Source organism: Capsella rubella, unplaced genomic scaffold, assembly GCF_000375325.1.
Source record: "Capsella rubella cultivar Monte Gargano unplaced genomic scaffold, Caprub1_0 scaffold_6, whole genome shotgun sequence".
In the NCBI taxonomy this organism is placed as follows: Eukaryota; Viridiplantae; Streptophyta; class Magnoliopsida; order Brassicales; family Brassicaceae; genus Capsella; species Capsella rubella.
The window spans coordinates 13,317,900-13,334,054 of record NW_006238918.1 but is presented as its reverse complement, the minus strand read 5'-3'; the positions used below and the strand labels follow the sequence as shown (position 1 = coordinate 13,334,054).

General features: G+C 30.2%; 3 protein-coding genes across 3 annotated transcripts; 2 read left to right on the top strand and 1 right to left on the bottom strand.

The window, feature by feature from the left end:
* Window positions 1-3,350: 3,350 nt before the first annotated feature.
* On the top strand, window positions 3,351-5,157 carry LOC17883003 (DAR GTPase 2, mitochondrial). Its single transcript, XM_006287906.2, has 7 exons — window positions 3,351-3,521; window positions 3,613-3,798; window positions 3,893-4,043; window positions 4,125-4,195; window positions 4,344-4,440; window positions 4,558-4,748; window positions 4,833-5,157. Exons 1-7 carry the CDS (start codon window positions 3,351-3,353, stop codon window positions 5,085-5,087), a joined length of 1,122 nt encoding a protein of 373 aa, XP_006287968.1. The 3' UTR covers window positions 5,088-5,157.
* Window positions 5,131-8,145, bottom strand: LOC17882396 (protein IQ-DOMAIN 14). The gene is made up of 5 exons (XM_006289019.2): window positions 7,919-8,145; window positions 7,595-7,810; window positions 6,648-6,941; window positions 6,431-6,556; window positions 5,131-5,786 (listed from the first exon to the last, which is right to left on the bottom strand). The coding sequence occupies exons 1-5, from the start codon at window positions 8,036-8,038 to the stop codon at window positions 5,277-5,279; spliced, it is 1,266 nt and encodes a 421-aa protein (XP_006289081.1). The 5' UTR covers window positions 8,039-8,145; the 3' UTR covers window positions 5,131-5,276.
* Window positions 8,146-14,820: 6,675 nt separating this feature from the next.
* On the top strand, window positions 14,821-16,131 carry LOC17883589 (uncharacterized protein At3g28850). The gene has a single exon (XM_006286724.2). It carries the CDS (start codon window positions 14,962-14,964, stop codon window positions 15,997-15,999), a length of 1,038 nt encoding a protein of 345 aa, XP_006286786.1. The 5' UTR covers window positions 14,821-14,961; the 3' UTR covers window positions 16,000-16,131.
* The last annotated feature ends 24 nt before the right edge of the window (window positions 16,132-16,155 follow it).

The window sequence follows — 16,155 nt, the reverse complement described above, 5'->3', positions numbered from 1 at the left end:
CACTAATAAAAAAATTAAAGTATTGTTTTTCTTATTTTAACATTTCATTTTTTTACATAACTTATTTTTATTTATATAAACTTTCTATTAATTAAATAAGTAACATAAATATGCACTAAATGAATATTTTAAATTTATTTTAATGTTTAAACAAAAATGTGGCTTAGGTGGATGCTTAGGTGGCATCATGAGAAGAGAGAAAAAGCTAACTTTATATATATAGATTTATCATTATTTATAGTATTTTTCCAACACAAAGCAAAAATTATATTAAAACAGATGACTTAGAAAGGTTTTAAAAAAATATTTATATTAAAACCAAAAACTAAATAAATTACCATTCAAGATTTTGCAAAAACTAAAAATTACACAAAAAATCAAAAAATGCAAAGCCAAAATCCAAAAACCAATTAGAAACTACAAAACCTTCATGGCCTATATGTTTATTATATTTATGTAGAAAACTTATAATTTTTTTTGAAAACATGAAAAATATCAAATAAAACCAGAACCAACAAAAGCCGAAAAAATCGAGATACATATAGCAATTAGCATTATTAGAATAGGAAATTACACTTCCATTTAAAGTTAATTAGGTATTTGGGTTTCACTTTATAGGATATGTAATTTCCATTTTAGCAATTATTTTGCGAGTTAAAAATATGTAGCTCGTGAGAGCAAAGTTCGTTATCCAATCAAAAACTTAGGGGGTGTTATTAGATTCCAACTTATAAGAAATTTAGATGACTCTAGTAAAATCTTAGATTGCATGATTTTAAAGTATTGTTTGAGAGTTTTTTTGTAATCTTGTTGATTAGTTTTTCTAAATTCTTGTAAAGTCTCTCAAACAATCTCTGTATTTTTAAGATACTTTTCATGACTTCAATTTGTAAAGAAAAGTATTTAAAAGGCCTGCCTATATCTGACCCTCTGTAGTATATGGTTTCAATTAGGATCCACCTCTACTTTAGCACTCTACCCAATTCCACATGAACAAATTGTTTTCTTTCCAATTCCACCTAGACTATAAAATTCTACATAATTAACCAAAATCAATTGATTTGTGTTGTTACAAATTTCTACGAATCCTAAAAATTGAAATTGGGGTTTTTGTGTTCTTAGAAATTTCCCCAAATCGATTTTAGAAGTTTTGATTCGGATTTGAGTTTTATTGACTAGAATTCGGGTCAAAAAAATATCTATTCGGGTTCAGTTAATCGTGTACTGTAACGCGAATTAAGATACACAAAATCCTATTTTTAATAGCTTAATTGATATTTTTTTGACCCAAATTCTAGTTAGTAAAACCAAAACCCGAATCAAAACATTTAAAATCGATTTGGGGAAATTCTAAGAACAAAAACGTCACAATTTCGATTTTAGAATTCACAAACATTTCTAAGAACACAAAATTAATTGATTTTGTTTAATTATGTAGAAATTATGTAGTTTAGGTGGAATTGGGAAGAAAAAAATTGTTCATGTGGAATTGGATAGAGTGTGAAAGTAGAGGTGGAATCTTTTTGAAACTATATTCTACAGGCGGCCAGATATAGGCAGCCCTATTTAAAATCATAAACCAATAATATAAAATTTTAATTCATTAACAATCATAGATTCTTTTTTTTTTAATTGAATAACACAGAATTTTTAATGACTTAGTAATTCTGAATCCAATAACCGCATATTTATTAAGATTTTGAATGACTTTTTACAAATTAATAACTAATAACACCAAATTTTAAAAGAGTTTAGTGAAATCTTGATTGAATAACAATAGATTCTACCTAACATTTAAAGTCATTAAAACACCATATAAATCACAAACAAATAACACCCCTTTAACTTTTCAGAATTCTACTTTATGCCGACAAAGATGTCGCAAGAGAAACAGTTCAAATCCCTTAGCTTATCCAACCAAGAAGATTCATGTCTCATGCCAGTGGTTTCAAGTATTCAAACTACTCATAATGTTACATATAAATATAATATCTCGTTCTTTTCAAAACAATTTCAACATTTTTAATGGTTTTTTAAAATAAAGTTTAAAAAGATGTATTTTTAATTAAAAAATGATATTTGAAAAGGGGTTTTTTTGAAATTCTCCCAAGAAATTATGTTTTATTATAACATAGGCTATCAAAACTTATATACATGATTGACCAAAAAAAAATAGATTTTCAACCATAGTAAATTAAAAATTAAGTATTTAGGAAAGATACAAAAAAACACAAACCAAAAGTCTCCTTCTTAGTTCAATTAATTACAAAAGATCCATTAATTAGATTTTTTTTTTTAACTTTAATATATCTATGGTACTATTCATTTCAACATCGGAAATACTATTAGTTACCTGACACTATTCATCAACCACCTATTGACATTGTTTCTCAAAAATCATATTATTCATTACCGTGTTAAACGAGTTATATATAGATAGTTATCGTGTTAATTAAATCAAGAGAATTTTTGAGAAATACCCCTTTTGATTTACCCCTTTTTAAAAATACCCCTCTTTTCTATCCATTTTCAAAAATACCCCTTTTCAAATATGAAAAATTATAAACTTTTATATGGTTGATAAGGTACATCAATATCATCTTTACTATTGGGTGATTAAATCCAAATATTTATAAGGTCTTAAAAGGTTTTAAACGGCATTTATAAGGTTTTATAAGGTTTTATAAGGTTTTTAAAAGGTTTACAAAGTTTTTATAAGGTTTTTAAATGATTTTTAAAAGGTTTTAAAAGGTATTTATGAAATATAAATTTATAAATTTACACACATAAAAAGATAATTTATGTCTATAAATATAAGGTTACACATATTTTTTTGATAAATTTCAAATTTATAGTAACTTATTGATAAAATTAGAAAGAGGGGTATTTTTAAAAAGTGTTATTGGAAAAGGGGTATTTTTGAAATTCCCCCATAAATCAATACGACATATCAGAACTATGTTATAAAATATAAAAATATACAAAAAATAATCTGTATAAAATAAGTTCAACCCTTTTGATGTAGTATATGTTAAAACAATTTAAATTAATTACAGGTTTAATCAATCAACCTCCAAAACAAATACATGTATACGTATATAAGTAAACGATAAGTCACCTGAGTCGTACGTACTTATAGGTTCTCTTAACACATTGGCAAAAAAAAAAAATAGAGTATATTTGGATACGATCGATCAAACATACATAATAAACAACAAAAAATTTGAGAATAAACCTTAGTGTTTAGTATTCACAGTTCTTATATGGGCTTTTAAGTTTGAAACTTTAAGGCCCATTTAAGTTTTACTTCGTATTTATGGGCTTTAAGGTTTGGTTTATGTTGGAAAAATATGGCAACGGCTAGAAGCTGGAAGATAGCGAGTGAAATCGGAGACGCCGTGATCAGGGCGTCGAGAAACCCTAACCGGAGATGGTACGGACCTCACATGGCCGCAGCTGTTCGGGCGATCTCGGAACGTATCACGCTAGTTGATTTCGTACTTGAGATCAGAGACGCTCGTGTTCGTTTCTTCTTCTTCAGTACTTTGCCTTCCAGGTGCTCGATTAATTGCCTCAAAGAACTAATTTTTTGTTGTTGTTGTGTGTGTGTAGATTCCATTGTCTTCTGAGTATGAGTTGTTAACAAAGGTTTCGCCTTTTCCGTCAAAACGTATCATTGTGTTGAACAAAATGGAACTCGCGGATCCTTTGGAGTTGAAGACGTGTATGGATTACTTTGAGGAAAGAAACTACCTTTCGTATGCAGTGAATTCACATAACAAAGAGTGTGTTAAGCAAGTAACATTCTTTTATCTGCTAAGTCTCGAGATTTTATCTTTCAGTTCTTTCTTCTTTTAAGGCTAAGAAACTTAAAGGCTACTCTTTTTTTCAGTTTCTTAACTTCTTGCAGAGTCAAGTTAGGGAATTGCATAAGGCTGGTCATACTAGTCATACCACAACTATGATGCTTCTTGGGATTCCTAACGTAGGAAAGTCCGCTCTCGCTAATTCTCTTCATCAAATTGGGAGGATTAGTGCTGCAGGTAAATCCTATCTTTAGAAAAGATTGTTGCTCTGTTGGCCGAATTTTCAGTTCTTCGTGATCGAATTAAACATATTTACAGAGAAAGGTAAGCTAAAGCATACAACAGTTAGTGCACAGCCCGGGGATACTAAAGACATAATGAGCTTGAAGGTTTGGTCCCTTCCTTTGTCAGATTACTTGAATTTATGTCACTTCAGTTTCTGTTTATGCTTATTATGTTTGTGTCACCTACCTCTGTATTTGAGGTTTGCTCGGTGCTGCAAGTTTTAGTATGGTTAGAGAATTTATTTGTTTTCAGATCGGTAGCCATCCCAACGTTTATGTATTGGACACACCTGGAATTTTCCCTCCTACTCTGCTTGACACTGAGATCTGCTCAAAATTGGCATTAACAGGTTTGATCAGCTCTAAACAACACAGATTGAGTAGAGTTATATCTTGACGACTTTTTCTCTGTTTTTATTATCCCAGATAGTGCAGTGAACTTATCGGGTTTTCTCTCCTTAATGTAGGAGCTATCCCGGATGATATAGTTGGGAAGATCGAGCTAGCACGGTTCTTTCTGACTATACTAAACTCGAGCAATGTATACAAGAAATGGGCAAAACTGTGTAAATCTCAGGATTTAAGAGAGAGTCTATCCAATGGAACCTCCATGTCTGATACCAAACGTAAGAGACAGTACCCAACAGATCATACACAGGTACCAGAACTAGGTACTAACATTGTCTGCTAATCAGTAATCTATCACTTGCTGTATCAACTTTCCTTGTTTCTCCATTTGCAGGATTTTATAGTTTACCACGTTCGAAGAGTTCTGTACGAGACAATTTCAGCGTTTGACGGAGAATTAGAAGACGACATCAGCATGGGAAATCTTATAGAGACGCAATTCGCTGCGTTAAGAACGGTTCTTAGGGTCTCAGAAGAAGCAAGTGAGTTTGCTGATCTCACTGTTGCTTCTAAGATATTGAATCTATATAGAACTGGTAGACTTGGACATTACACTTTAGAACATGTCTCTGCTGTAGCCAAATCTTAACACAAGCCTTTATAAACTTATATGAGTGAAGAAGATCAACGGCTTAAAGAATTGATGTTAAGTTGTTTAACTGAGAATTTGTAGCTTTGTTATCTAATGAATCAAAGCTTTTGGCAAAAGGAAACAATATACCCTAAGCAAATCTCATGATCATGAACATTACAAACACACAGAAACAAAAAAAGTCTCTCACTTTAACCACCGGAGATCAGTCGTCGAACAAGGCGAGATTCTTCCGGTGAACCCATCACCATAACAACAAGAATAATCAGACTCATGATCACCCCAAAGACAACCATTATAAGCACTCTTAAAGCTCGGACTCCTCAAACTCTCTTCCTCCGCATAACACAGCCGCTTCTTAGCCGTCACTGGTCTCCGCCGTGGCGTGCTCTGAGTCCTTGCCTTAGCCTTAGCCGACTCAGTAGCCGACATGTAGTTCGGCTGCCCCGAGGAAGGTGAACATGGTATCCTCGGACTAGCTGATCTCACCATAACTGATCTCGAAGCTCTGCAAGAAGGTGGAGTCGCTGGATACGATCTTTGATTGGTGAACTCAAGTGTCTTTGTTGGATCTCTAACGTTGGTGATAGTGTCGTCCCATTGCTTTGTAGCCATCCATCGATCAAGCCATTGTGTTCTCTCTAGAAGCTCTCTATCGTCGCCGGCTGATTGATTCCGGTACGACCGACTTCGAATCTTTCACATAAACCGGGTAAATTAATATAATTTTACACTAATAACTGAACCGGGTATATTATCTTTCACATAAACCGGGTAAATTAATATAATTTTACACTAATAACTGAACCGGGTAAATTATCTTTCACATAAACCGGATAAATTAGTATCATTTTACACTAATAACTGAACCGGGTAAATTATTTTCAATTCCTTAATGGCTTAATCCAATACCCCTCATAAATATTCTAAAATATATGAAAATAGGTAATTTCTATCAACTTTTTTTATGTAGATTAACAAAATAGTGTGAAATTTAGTCCCTATATCCCAAATTTAAATCATTATTCTGTTATTCTTTGAATAAAAATATATAAATCTTAATAAATTAATCTATAAATCTATTTAAAATAAATTATCTAAATAACCAAATTTATTTATTTATAATTTATATATTTAATTTTGGAATATTGTCAAGAACTATAATTATTAGATTAATAGGTGCATGATTAGAATTTAGAGCCTAACTTTATTGTTGAGTAATAATTTTAACATTTCAAATAGAAGTTGTGTTTTTTTTTTTGTGCCAATGTAATTAAAATTAAACATACCATTTTTCATAATTAATAATTTTCATATTTGATGATACCAAAAATAAATACCTGATTAGAGAGAGCAAGAGCTTGAGCTTTCTCACGTTTAATAGCAATCTCTAACTTCTTCTGCAAAATAGATTCTGTTTCTTCAGAGTCAAATTCATTGTTGGTGCATCTACTCATATCCCTCGACTGCAAAAACACAAAAAAAATTAATAAATGGTCAGCATCACTAACAAAGAAACAATACAATGGTCACTAGCATCATCAGCAACTCACTAACCAAAGATCTACGGCTACGGATGTCTTGAAGATACGTTTTAGTATCCCAAAAACCGTTGGATTCAGCAAACATCGAGTTACGTCTTGCTTCTTGAACATTACGTGATGGTGTTGGTGATGATGATGATAAGAATCTTGAACGTTGTTGTTGGTGATGGTTAAGCACTTGGTCTTGAACTCGAACCAAAGCTTTGATGCATCTTAGAGTGAGTTTGGCTTGGTTTCTTACGTTGTTACCTCTTACTAATGCTTGTAGCTTCACTATCCCTTTCAATGCCCTTAATGCTCTCCTCGACTGATATATTTTTTCATATAAAATGGAATTATTAGACCAACAAAATTTTCATTTCAGATTTTTAGAACTCATTTAGACAAATAGCATCAAATTAAGCACATGTTATTTATTACAATTTGACCCAAACAAAAATAGAACTCATATTAGACAAATTTAAAACTCATTAGTTCACCAAAAAAAAATTAAAAACATATCACACAATTTTTTGACTAAAATCGATAAGAATAATATTTTTGGACTATCAAGATTGCTGATATAAATGAATAAACTTTCCAAGAAATGAGGTATGTTTTAATAATTAATTTAGACAAATAACATATAACTACGAACAAGATATATTATGAAAATTGGACACTTTCATATAAAATGACAATTTTCACATGATATATTATGAAAATTGGACAAATTGTTTTTATATATTTTTTGCAAATCTTAACTAAAACTCATTGTAGACAAATTTAAAAATCATAGCACAAATTGTTGACAAAAAATCATAATAATAATTAGATTCTAATTAAATCATACTGTTGTTTCCAAAAAAAAAATCATAATATAATTATTTTTGGAGTTTCAAGAAATGCTAATATAAAAATGAATAAACTTTTCCTAGAAAATTAGATTTTATCTTTTGTTATATGTAAATTTGTACTTACGAGGTAGCCTCGGAAAGCTGTCTGAATAATAATGGCAGCACAATGACGTCTAATAAAACCCGGAGGTGTCTTTAGTTTAACGATCTCATCCACGGCGGAGACATTCACCGCCGCCGGTTTCTCTTCCTCCACCGTACGGACAGTATCTTCTACCACTACAGAACTTGTAGTTTCCAGTTTGGTCTTTCGAAAAATCCACCCTTTCTTTTCATTTTTCTGTAAATAATTATCCCCAAAAACACACAAAAACATAAATCAAAACTTTTGTGTTTAAACTCTGTTTAGAAGTGTTAGGTAATAATATGAGAGTTGAAAATAAAAAACCTTGTAACCAGTTTCTTTCATGTGAGTCTTCTTGTGATCTGAGTCTTTGGATGGTGAAGAAGATGACCAGAGAATCTTTTTCACGGTGGTGAACCATGAGGTTCCGTTCTTCTTAGCCATCTTTAAGTTAACGAAAGAGGTAGAGAGAAAAATAAAGAAGATGGAACTAGTCAGCTAATAAGTGAAGTTGATGCTAATGTAAGTAAGTAAAAAGTAACTCTATACACCACGAGACTGAGGAAGTTAACATGAATGTGTGTATGTGTATATATATATAGTATACACGACAAAAGATCATTATTGAATGAGTTTATTTGGTAATTGTTTTTTTGTTTTTTCAATAAAAAAACTTTATTTACTGTATTTGGTATTATTAACTTTAATAATATTAATAGTGTGTTAAGGTGATATTAGTATATTACAAAAGAATATGTACTTTGCTTGAATCAAGATTAATTTTAAAAAGTAAACCAATAATTTTGTTTGCACAAAATACCAAGAGAGTTTGGCTCAACTGGTTTAGCACACTTCTGGATCATGTAGTAATAAAGACATCAATGGAGTATTTGTTGTTTTCTCTTAGACCATTATAGATGTTTTACATAAATTTAAAAAAAATATAGAGATTTTCGTGAGATCTACTCTGCAAAACTTAAAATTAATCATAGTAAAAATATTTTTTTTAGCTGAGAAATAACAATGATTATATATATGTATATCACTAAAGTATTAACTCTTAAGATATACAAATAAAAATATTACTAGAAAGTCTTAAGATAATGTATCACTATATTATTTGAAAAAAATATATATTTGTATAATAAATAGAAAATAAATATCTTACAAAAATACCTCATGTTCGAAAACGTTTATATTTACGCCAAATTTTTTTTTTGTCAATTTTTATTGTTATTGTTTTTATTTTTGTATAGAGTAAATTATGTAATTTAATTCATTATTGAATTAATAACCAAAACAAAACCATCTCAAAGGTTAAATTTTAGTTTAATTAAAAGGTCTTAAGTTAACTCATTCAACTCTCGTGCTTGGTTTTGTGTACAATTTAAAACACTTTCACTTACGTCCAAAAAAAAAGAGCAACAGTTACACATTCTCCACTGAACAAAAAGTGGAAATAAGAACAGCTGTTGATGAACTAATGATGCTTAATTGCTTATGAGAATACAAAAATTAAACTAAGTTAAGAATAGACTAAAAATGACATTATTATACTAAAACAAATAAAGGATTGGCATCAGAAAACGTTGCAGCTTTTTGGGTAACGTTGATAATATTAATAGGCAAGTGCACTTGCACAGATGCTACATGGGATTATTAAATAGAACCATCAATGAATGTAACACTGTAAAATATTTTCAAGAAGAAGAGAGTCACAGACTTTATTGCCTCGTTGTTGTATACCAAGAATCCAAAGTTCCCAAAATTGATTTTTGTTAATTGTAATTTTTAAGCTCTCTTTCATTGGCTTTACTTGTGTAAAAGAATCAAGTCGTAGTAATAACGTTTCTTGCTTCGTGAATTGCGAAATTGAAAAGATAATTATTAGTTTAAGAATTCAAGAACATGGGTGGCTAGAGAATGTAGTCTTCAAGATTTGTTGTTTTGTTGGATAAGAATTCTTATTACATATATAGTGACTATATAAATCATAGTCTAAGACTAAGACTAAATCTCTTTTTTTTTTTTTATGCTATTGTATACCATATTAATAAATTTTATGAATGTAAAACCCAAAACTATGTTTATGTTATATATAATAGTGACTATAAATCATAGTCTAAGTATGTTTTTTTTTTTTTTTAACACTTAATTTCATTAACTTTGAAGATGGTCTACATGTAAAGAGTTAATCAGACAAGATGGTACATAATAATGAAATTTAAAATCACAAGAATGAGGAAGAAGATCCTTCGCCAAACAATCAGCAACATGATTAACACTTCTTGGTACCCAGTTTGTTTGCGCATCTTGAAATTTTAAGAACCATGTTTTGATATCCCGAATCCAGTTGTGATGTTGGAATCATAGTCTAAGTATGTTATTGAATAATTCTTTCTCTTGTTTCACATAAAATGTCATTCTAGAGTTTTCTTTTTGTTTCAAAGTGTCATTTTATATTTTTAATGTATCTTGTCAATTTCCTAATTTTACCTTTATTCTAAGATTAATTAAACCATTAAACACTTATTAAATGGAGGCATATATGTATAATGTGTTGTTTTCTTAATTTGTGTGGGACTAGTAAATTTTATGAAAGTAGAAATTACGAAAAACTATGTTATATACTAATATATATTGTTAACTCTCTTTAGAAGAAAAGCTTACAAATTCTTTCATTTAGATAAAGTCAAAAAGAATATGTTTAATAAATTAAGTTATATATAAATAAACAATTTACATACTGATAAAGCTAAATTCCTAATTATGAAAATATAAATACTATACACATATATTTACTATATTTTATACATCAATCAGTGATATGGATTCGTAATTTTGGTCGATATTAATCTTGCTTCGTACATATAACATTTATTTATTTTACTAAGTATTAATCTCGGTTCGTAATTTTGGTAGATATCTATAAATTAAATTTGTTTAGAATCACGTTACAACCATCGATAAGTTTTAAGCTAAAAAGCTAAAAAAATGTCATAAGAATTATACACAAAATTATACTTTATTTCATAAAAATACATTTCACTCTATCCCTATCAGAAATTCATTAGCTTAGTTTCTAGTACTAACTTAGAATTGGATTCAGGAATACGTTTTAAGAGTGATTAATTTATGGTTAATAGCACTATACAATATTACGGATGTAATCAAATAAAACTCAAACTCATGCATACATGATATATAGATATATAAGATACGAATATGACAATAATAAAAACGAGGCGTGCAAATGAAGGACGACAAGACCTCGAAGACTACAAAATAATGGTTTTAGCCAAAATACAACTTTGAAACTGAGATTCTTTGATTTTTATTTTAACTTTTCTTATAGATACCATCGAGATAAGAGTATATCATGAGTGAGTGAGTTTTTTTGCTTGGACTAGTCAAAACCTCCATATCTAAATACTATTTGGAGTGAACATTTAACTCATTTGGCAATGGTCTTTGATGATAAAGATCTTAATACATAATTTCAATATTTAGTTTACCGATAAGATTCTAATTCTTTAGTAATGCATGAACTTCCATTTTTGTAATACTTTAAAACGTAGAGCATTTTTATCCTCTCAAAATATACCTCTTAAAGTTCTTTATGATTATACAACGGTAATTAAAATTTTAAAAATTAATAAGTAGCTAAATCATGTAGTCCCATATATGGTATGTTGTAAAGGTATTCATGACCATTTGTTTTATTTGTTTCTTCTTCACCAACATACTTTTAACCATAGAATACAGCGTTACATCTTAGATAGTTGCGACTACTAAACTAACACCAATATCTACGTTTATTGCAGTTGTAGATAGAAAAAAGAAAAAAACGTACTCATATTTAAATACTTGATTTGTATAATATAAAGGTGAATATAATTTATATACACAATTAAAATAAAAATTAAATATATATCCTCCTTCATTTTATATATAGTTCTTAGCTGAAAATTACCAGCGATAATGTTCATAAACCGATCGTTAACATTGTTATCCAAAATCGACAACTACTGTTCATTATATGATATAATTTTTTGTGGTTTTAGTGTATAACTATTTATTTGGCATGCTACGTTTACATGTGATATCAATATAAACATATGTTTTTAAATCGAATTTTGATGATATTTTTCATAAAATGCATGGATAAGAGCATAGTATGAGTTAGATGATTATTTAGTAGATAGCACGATAACGAAATATACATCAATAATTTTATAAATATGTTGTGTTAAATAATATTTTATCGTGATAAATTTATATTTTATGTGATAATGTAATACTTATCATATTAACCCATTTATTAAATTATATATCTATAATAATATAAATAATAATGAGTTATATATATATATATATAACATGCTTATATATGAATTTATATCCTATAAAATTTTTCTTATCATCAATCTTACACATTACATATTTTACCATACACAAAAAAACATTTGTTATACGTATATACATTACAAAGGTAATAATAATTAATTAATGATAACAATAATAGGGACATTTTCATTAAAAAATATTTTGAGTAACATTTTGCAAAAATACCTTCTCTTATTGTCTTTTTTCAACAATACCCATTTTATATACAAAATAACTAAATTCTAAACTTAAAACTTCAAATACAAAACTCTACCCCTCAAAACTACATCCTTAATGTAAAATAAAGAACCTAAACCTACAAAAAAATCTAAAAATGAATCTAACATTTTAACTGTGTAAAAGAGGGCAAAATTTAAATTGACAAAAAAAAATTTTGCAAAAAGGTATTAAAGAAATGACATTAGTCAAAAAAATTTTTTTGCAAAAAGGTATTAAAGAAATGACATTAGTCTTTAGTAATACCCTAATATAAATCAGTTTCGGAGTATATTCACCTAAATAGGAATAATTTTTGTCGCTATTAGGAGGAATTAGTTGGTGGGATTTAGATTTAGCATTAGAGAATAGAGAGGCTCTATAGATTGCATGATGAGACCATGCCCATGTGAGTTAGTGGTCTATAAATTCCATAAAGTGAACAATAAACATTAAAAAAAATAACTTTTTAGCTATATAGATGATATTATTTGTTCAATTATTATTACTAACATTTTGGTTTAATTAGTACGATTAAGAGTACACCAATAATCTCAGGGCAATAAAGTCAATGACCATTGACCACATAATAGGACATGAATGAAGAGCCTGAGCCAATAGAGAGCATTGTCCTACTTTACTCCCTCTGCACTGCACCTATCAATAATTGTTGTTGTTTTCTCCATAACTATTCTTTTCCAAAATATGTAATCTGCTTTCTAGTTTAAGTCATTAAACAGTACTTATTGACTTGTAATGTGCTATATTCACTAATGGGCTGTAAGTTAATTTAATTGGGTTTAGGCTATGGTTGTATGCACTTATTGACCATGCATGCCCATGTGAGTTAGTGTAATTTGGGTTTAGGCTATGTTTGCCTCACTATCTTGTATGTTTATAAGAAGTAGAAAAAGTTTAGTAGAGTCTAATCAAGAACATTATTGAAATGCATAATCATGATCTTTGTGTGAATGTGTGCAATAACTTGAGAGGAAGGTGGTAAATGGATTGGTCAACATCGAAATGTCTACAAACGTAAAGCAAAATAAATAGCAATAGTGTTCAATCCAGATTTTTGGTTCGGTTTAAATTCCAAAATTTTGGATTTTGGATTTTGAAGGTTTTTCATTAGATTATTGGGGTTCTCCTATAAATCTAAATTCTCAATTTTAAAATTAGATACGGGTTATAGTCGGAACGTAATCAAATATAACTTCATTTTAAAATTAATTAAAGTTTTGATTAAATTTTAGTTATGTTTAAATTTGAATATATTATTACTATATATATATATATATGACATACTATTTATTTTTGGATAAACTCTTTCATATCATATCAAAATAGTTCAAATTTTGTTTGTTTTGATTAATCACCATTTTCCAAAAGTGTACATATTCTGTAAGTTATGCAAATAACTCTTCTTAGAAGCTGGAAAAATTATAATTGATCTTAGATGAGTTTATTAGTAATTGAAGTTTAAAAAAAATATTAGAAGTTTTAAAAAGTTGCCGACCATCAAGATCCAAAAACCCATAATTAGAAAAAGGAAAGATTAGACTTTTTAATCAGATATAAGAGAAAAACATTTCAAACTGTTAAATGTAAAATGTAATTCATAAAAACCACCCAAATTAAAGTAACAAAGAGAACAAAACGTAGCTAGGGAAAGAACCATGGTGAGGTAGAGAAACATGCAACTAAAACATGAACCATGAATATACATTATTTCTATTGCTGTCATATTTTTCCATAACCTTTATTTTACCATGACCTTTGTTTTTGTCATATTTTTTGGAAAAACCTCGACACTAAATGTTTGTTGTTTTTATGGATGTATTGTTTATATAGATAATTTAACATAATGACAAACAACATAATATTCTTTAAACAAAACTTCGACTTACTTTATCATGAGATATTAGGTTGTTTGTTGGTTTTATACATATATTTTACTTTTTAGGATGATTAAATTTTCTTCTATCACATTGATTTAGTTTAATAATAAAAGAAATTATCACATTTTTTTTCGTTACGGACAAACTGTTTAGAACACTTGAAAACCTCAGTGAACACACATTTCACATCAGCGCAGCAGGTGTTTTGAAGATGAACCTACAACCGCAAGAATTTGACGATCCAGTTTTGAAAAACATATTCCACGTTGATGAGTTTAACAATGCTATTGGTGAGGAATTTACGCTCTTTGAAATTGTATCTACTTTCATTGAAGCACACACCTAAAAAAAACTAGAAATCTATGTATATCAAGATTAAACTTGTTTACTGAAAACTTGTTTATTAAAGTAATTTAATTACTTTTTTCCCTTCACCGTAAATCATTAATAATCAACTCTAAAATTTTAACTTAAAAAAAATAATAATCAACTCTAAAACATTTTTGTTTAAAAACGTATACACCTCTAATCTTATAATTCCAACGTCCATACAAACTTCAATCTGAATACAAAAAAAAAATGAAGGAAAAATATTCAAACTGTAAAAGCAAAATAGATAGTTTACTTTTACTTATCTCCTAATTTTAAACCTTCACATCTTCTTCAATCAATCAACATCTTTAGCTTTACTTTACTACAAGACCCAAAAAAAAAAGCCAAAGTCACATTTTTCCCACTTTAGAGTTTGGTCTTAATCTCTCACTTACTCGACCGTTCCTCTCAAAATTTTCAAAAACTCAAACTTTTCTCGAATCTCTCCAAAGAAAAGGAATTTTCCGGCGTTAATTTCGAGAAAAACCGGCGACAATGGGTTGCGTCTCATCAAACCTCCTTAATCGCGACGAAGACTTCCCTCAAATCAGCGGTGGAAGCTCCGCCTTTGGCCACCACATCGTCAAACTAACCTCCACCACTTACGGTCTTCTCACTCTCGATCCTCCTCCTTCTTCACCTCCTCCTTCCTCCGCCGCGTTATCCTCCGATATAACACCACCGGAGAAATTCAAGATCGGTACGAAATCAAAGTCGTCGTTGTGGTCTGAGCCAAGGGTGATTAAGTCTGAGCCGGAGGTTATAAACTCTTGGGAGCTAATGTCTGGTCTCGACGGTGAAAGTTTCCGATTCACTCCTCTTCCGAAGACTCCGGTGAAGTATAAAGTCTTCGGCGGTGAGAACAAAGAGAACTCAGAACCTAATCGGAGAAACCCTAGAAAAATCTTGAACGACGACGTTTTGAAACCGTTAGATCCGAACAGAGATGATTCGGACCAGAGAAACCTTACAAAATCGTTGAAAGATGAGATTTTTAAACCGTTAGATCTGAAACTGACGGAGAAGTTTGAAAAAATTTGTCCTCCGGGAGGAGAGAATCGAGTGGTGATTTACACGACGTCGTTGCGCGGTGTTCGTCGGACGTTTGAGGCGTGTAATGCTGTTAGAAGCGCGGTGGAGAGTTTTGGTGTTGTGGTTTGTGAGAGAGATGTGTCTATGGATAGAGGGTTTAAGGAAGAGCTTGTGAGTCTAATGGCGAAGAGAGTTAAGGATGATGGAGCTGCTGCATTGCCGCCTCGGGTTTTTGTTAAGGGAATGTATATTGGTGGAGCAGAGGAAGTGTTGAGACTAGTTGAGGAAGGTTCTTTCGGAGAGCTGATCCGCGGGATTCCGAGAAAGAAAGTAGGATGTGAGAGCGGCGCGTGTGATGGTTGTGGTGGTTTGTTTTTCTTGCCGTGTTTTCGGTGTAATGGGAGCTGTAAGATGGTGAAAGGATGGGGTAGTGCTGCTGTGATTGTGAGATGTAATGAGTGTAACGAGAACGGTCTTGTACCTTGTCCGATTTGTAGCTAAGAGAGAGTTACGACTATCTCTGTTTCACTCTTTTTCGATTCGTGTCGCTTAAGCTATGGGGTGAAACAGAGCAAGCTTATGTTTGTTTGTTCCATTATGTATAATTCAAAACAAATCCTCTATGTTCTACAATGTCTTCTTCTTCTAGCTTGTGAG

Coding starts and splice junctions, on each gene's coding strand:
- LOC17883003 (XM_006287906.2), top strand. CDS start 3,351: ATGGCAACGGCTAGAAGCTGGAAGATAGCGAGTGAAATCGGAGACGCC. Junction 3,522..3,612: donor TTGAGATCAGAGACGCTCGT/GTTCGTTTCTTC, acceptor GTGTGTGTGTAG/ATTCCATTGTCTTCTGAGTA. Junction 4,441..4,557: donor CTCAAAATTGGCATTAACAG/GTTTGATCAGCT, acceptor TCCTTAATGTAG/GAGCTATCCCGGATGATATA.
- LOC17882396 (XM_006289019.2), bottom strand. CDS start 8,038: ATGGCTAAGAAGAACGGAACCTCATGGTTCACCACCGTGAAAAAGATT. Junction 6,942..7,594: donor CAGCTTTCCGAGGCTACCTC/GTAAGTACAAAT, acceptor AAAATATATCAG/TCGAGGAGAGCATTAAGGGC. Junction 5,787..6,430: donor CTCTTGCTCTCTCTAATCAG/GTATTTATTTTT, acceptor TTTATGTGAAAG/ATTCGAAGTCGGTCGTACCG.
- LOC17883589 (XM_006286724.2), top strand. CDS start 14,962: ATGGGTTGCGTCTCATCAAACCTCCTTAATCGCGACGAAGACTTCCCT.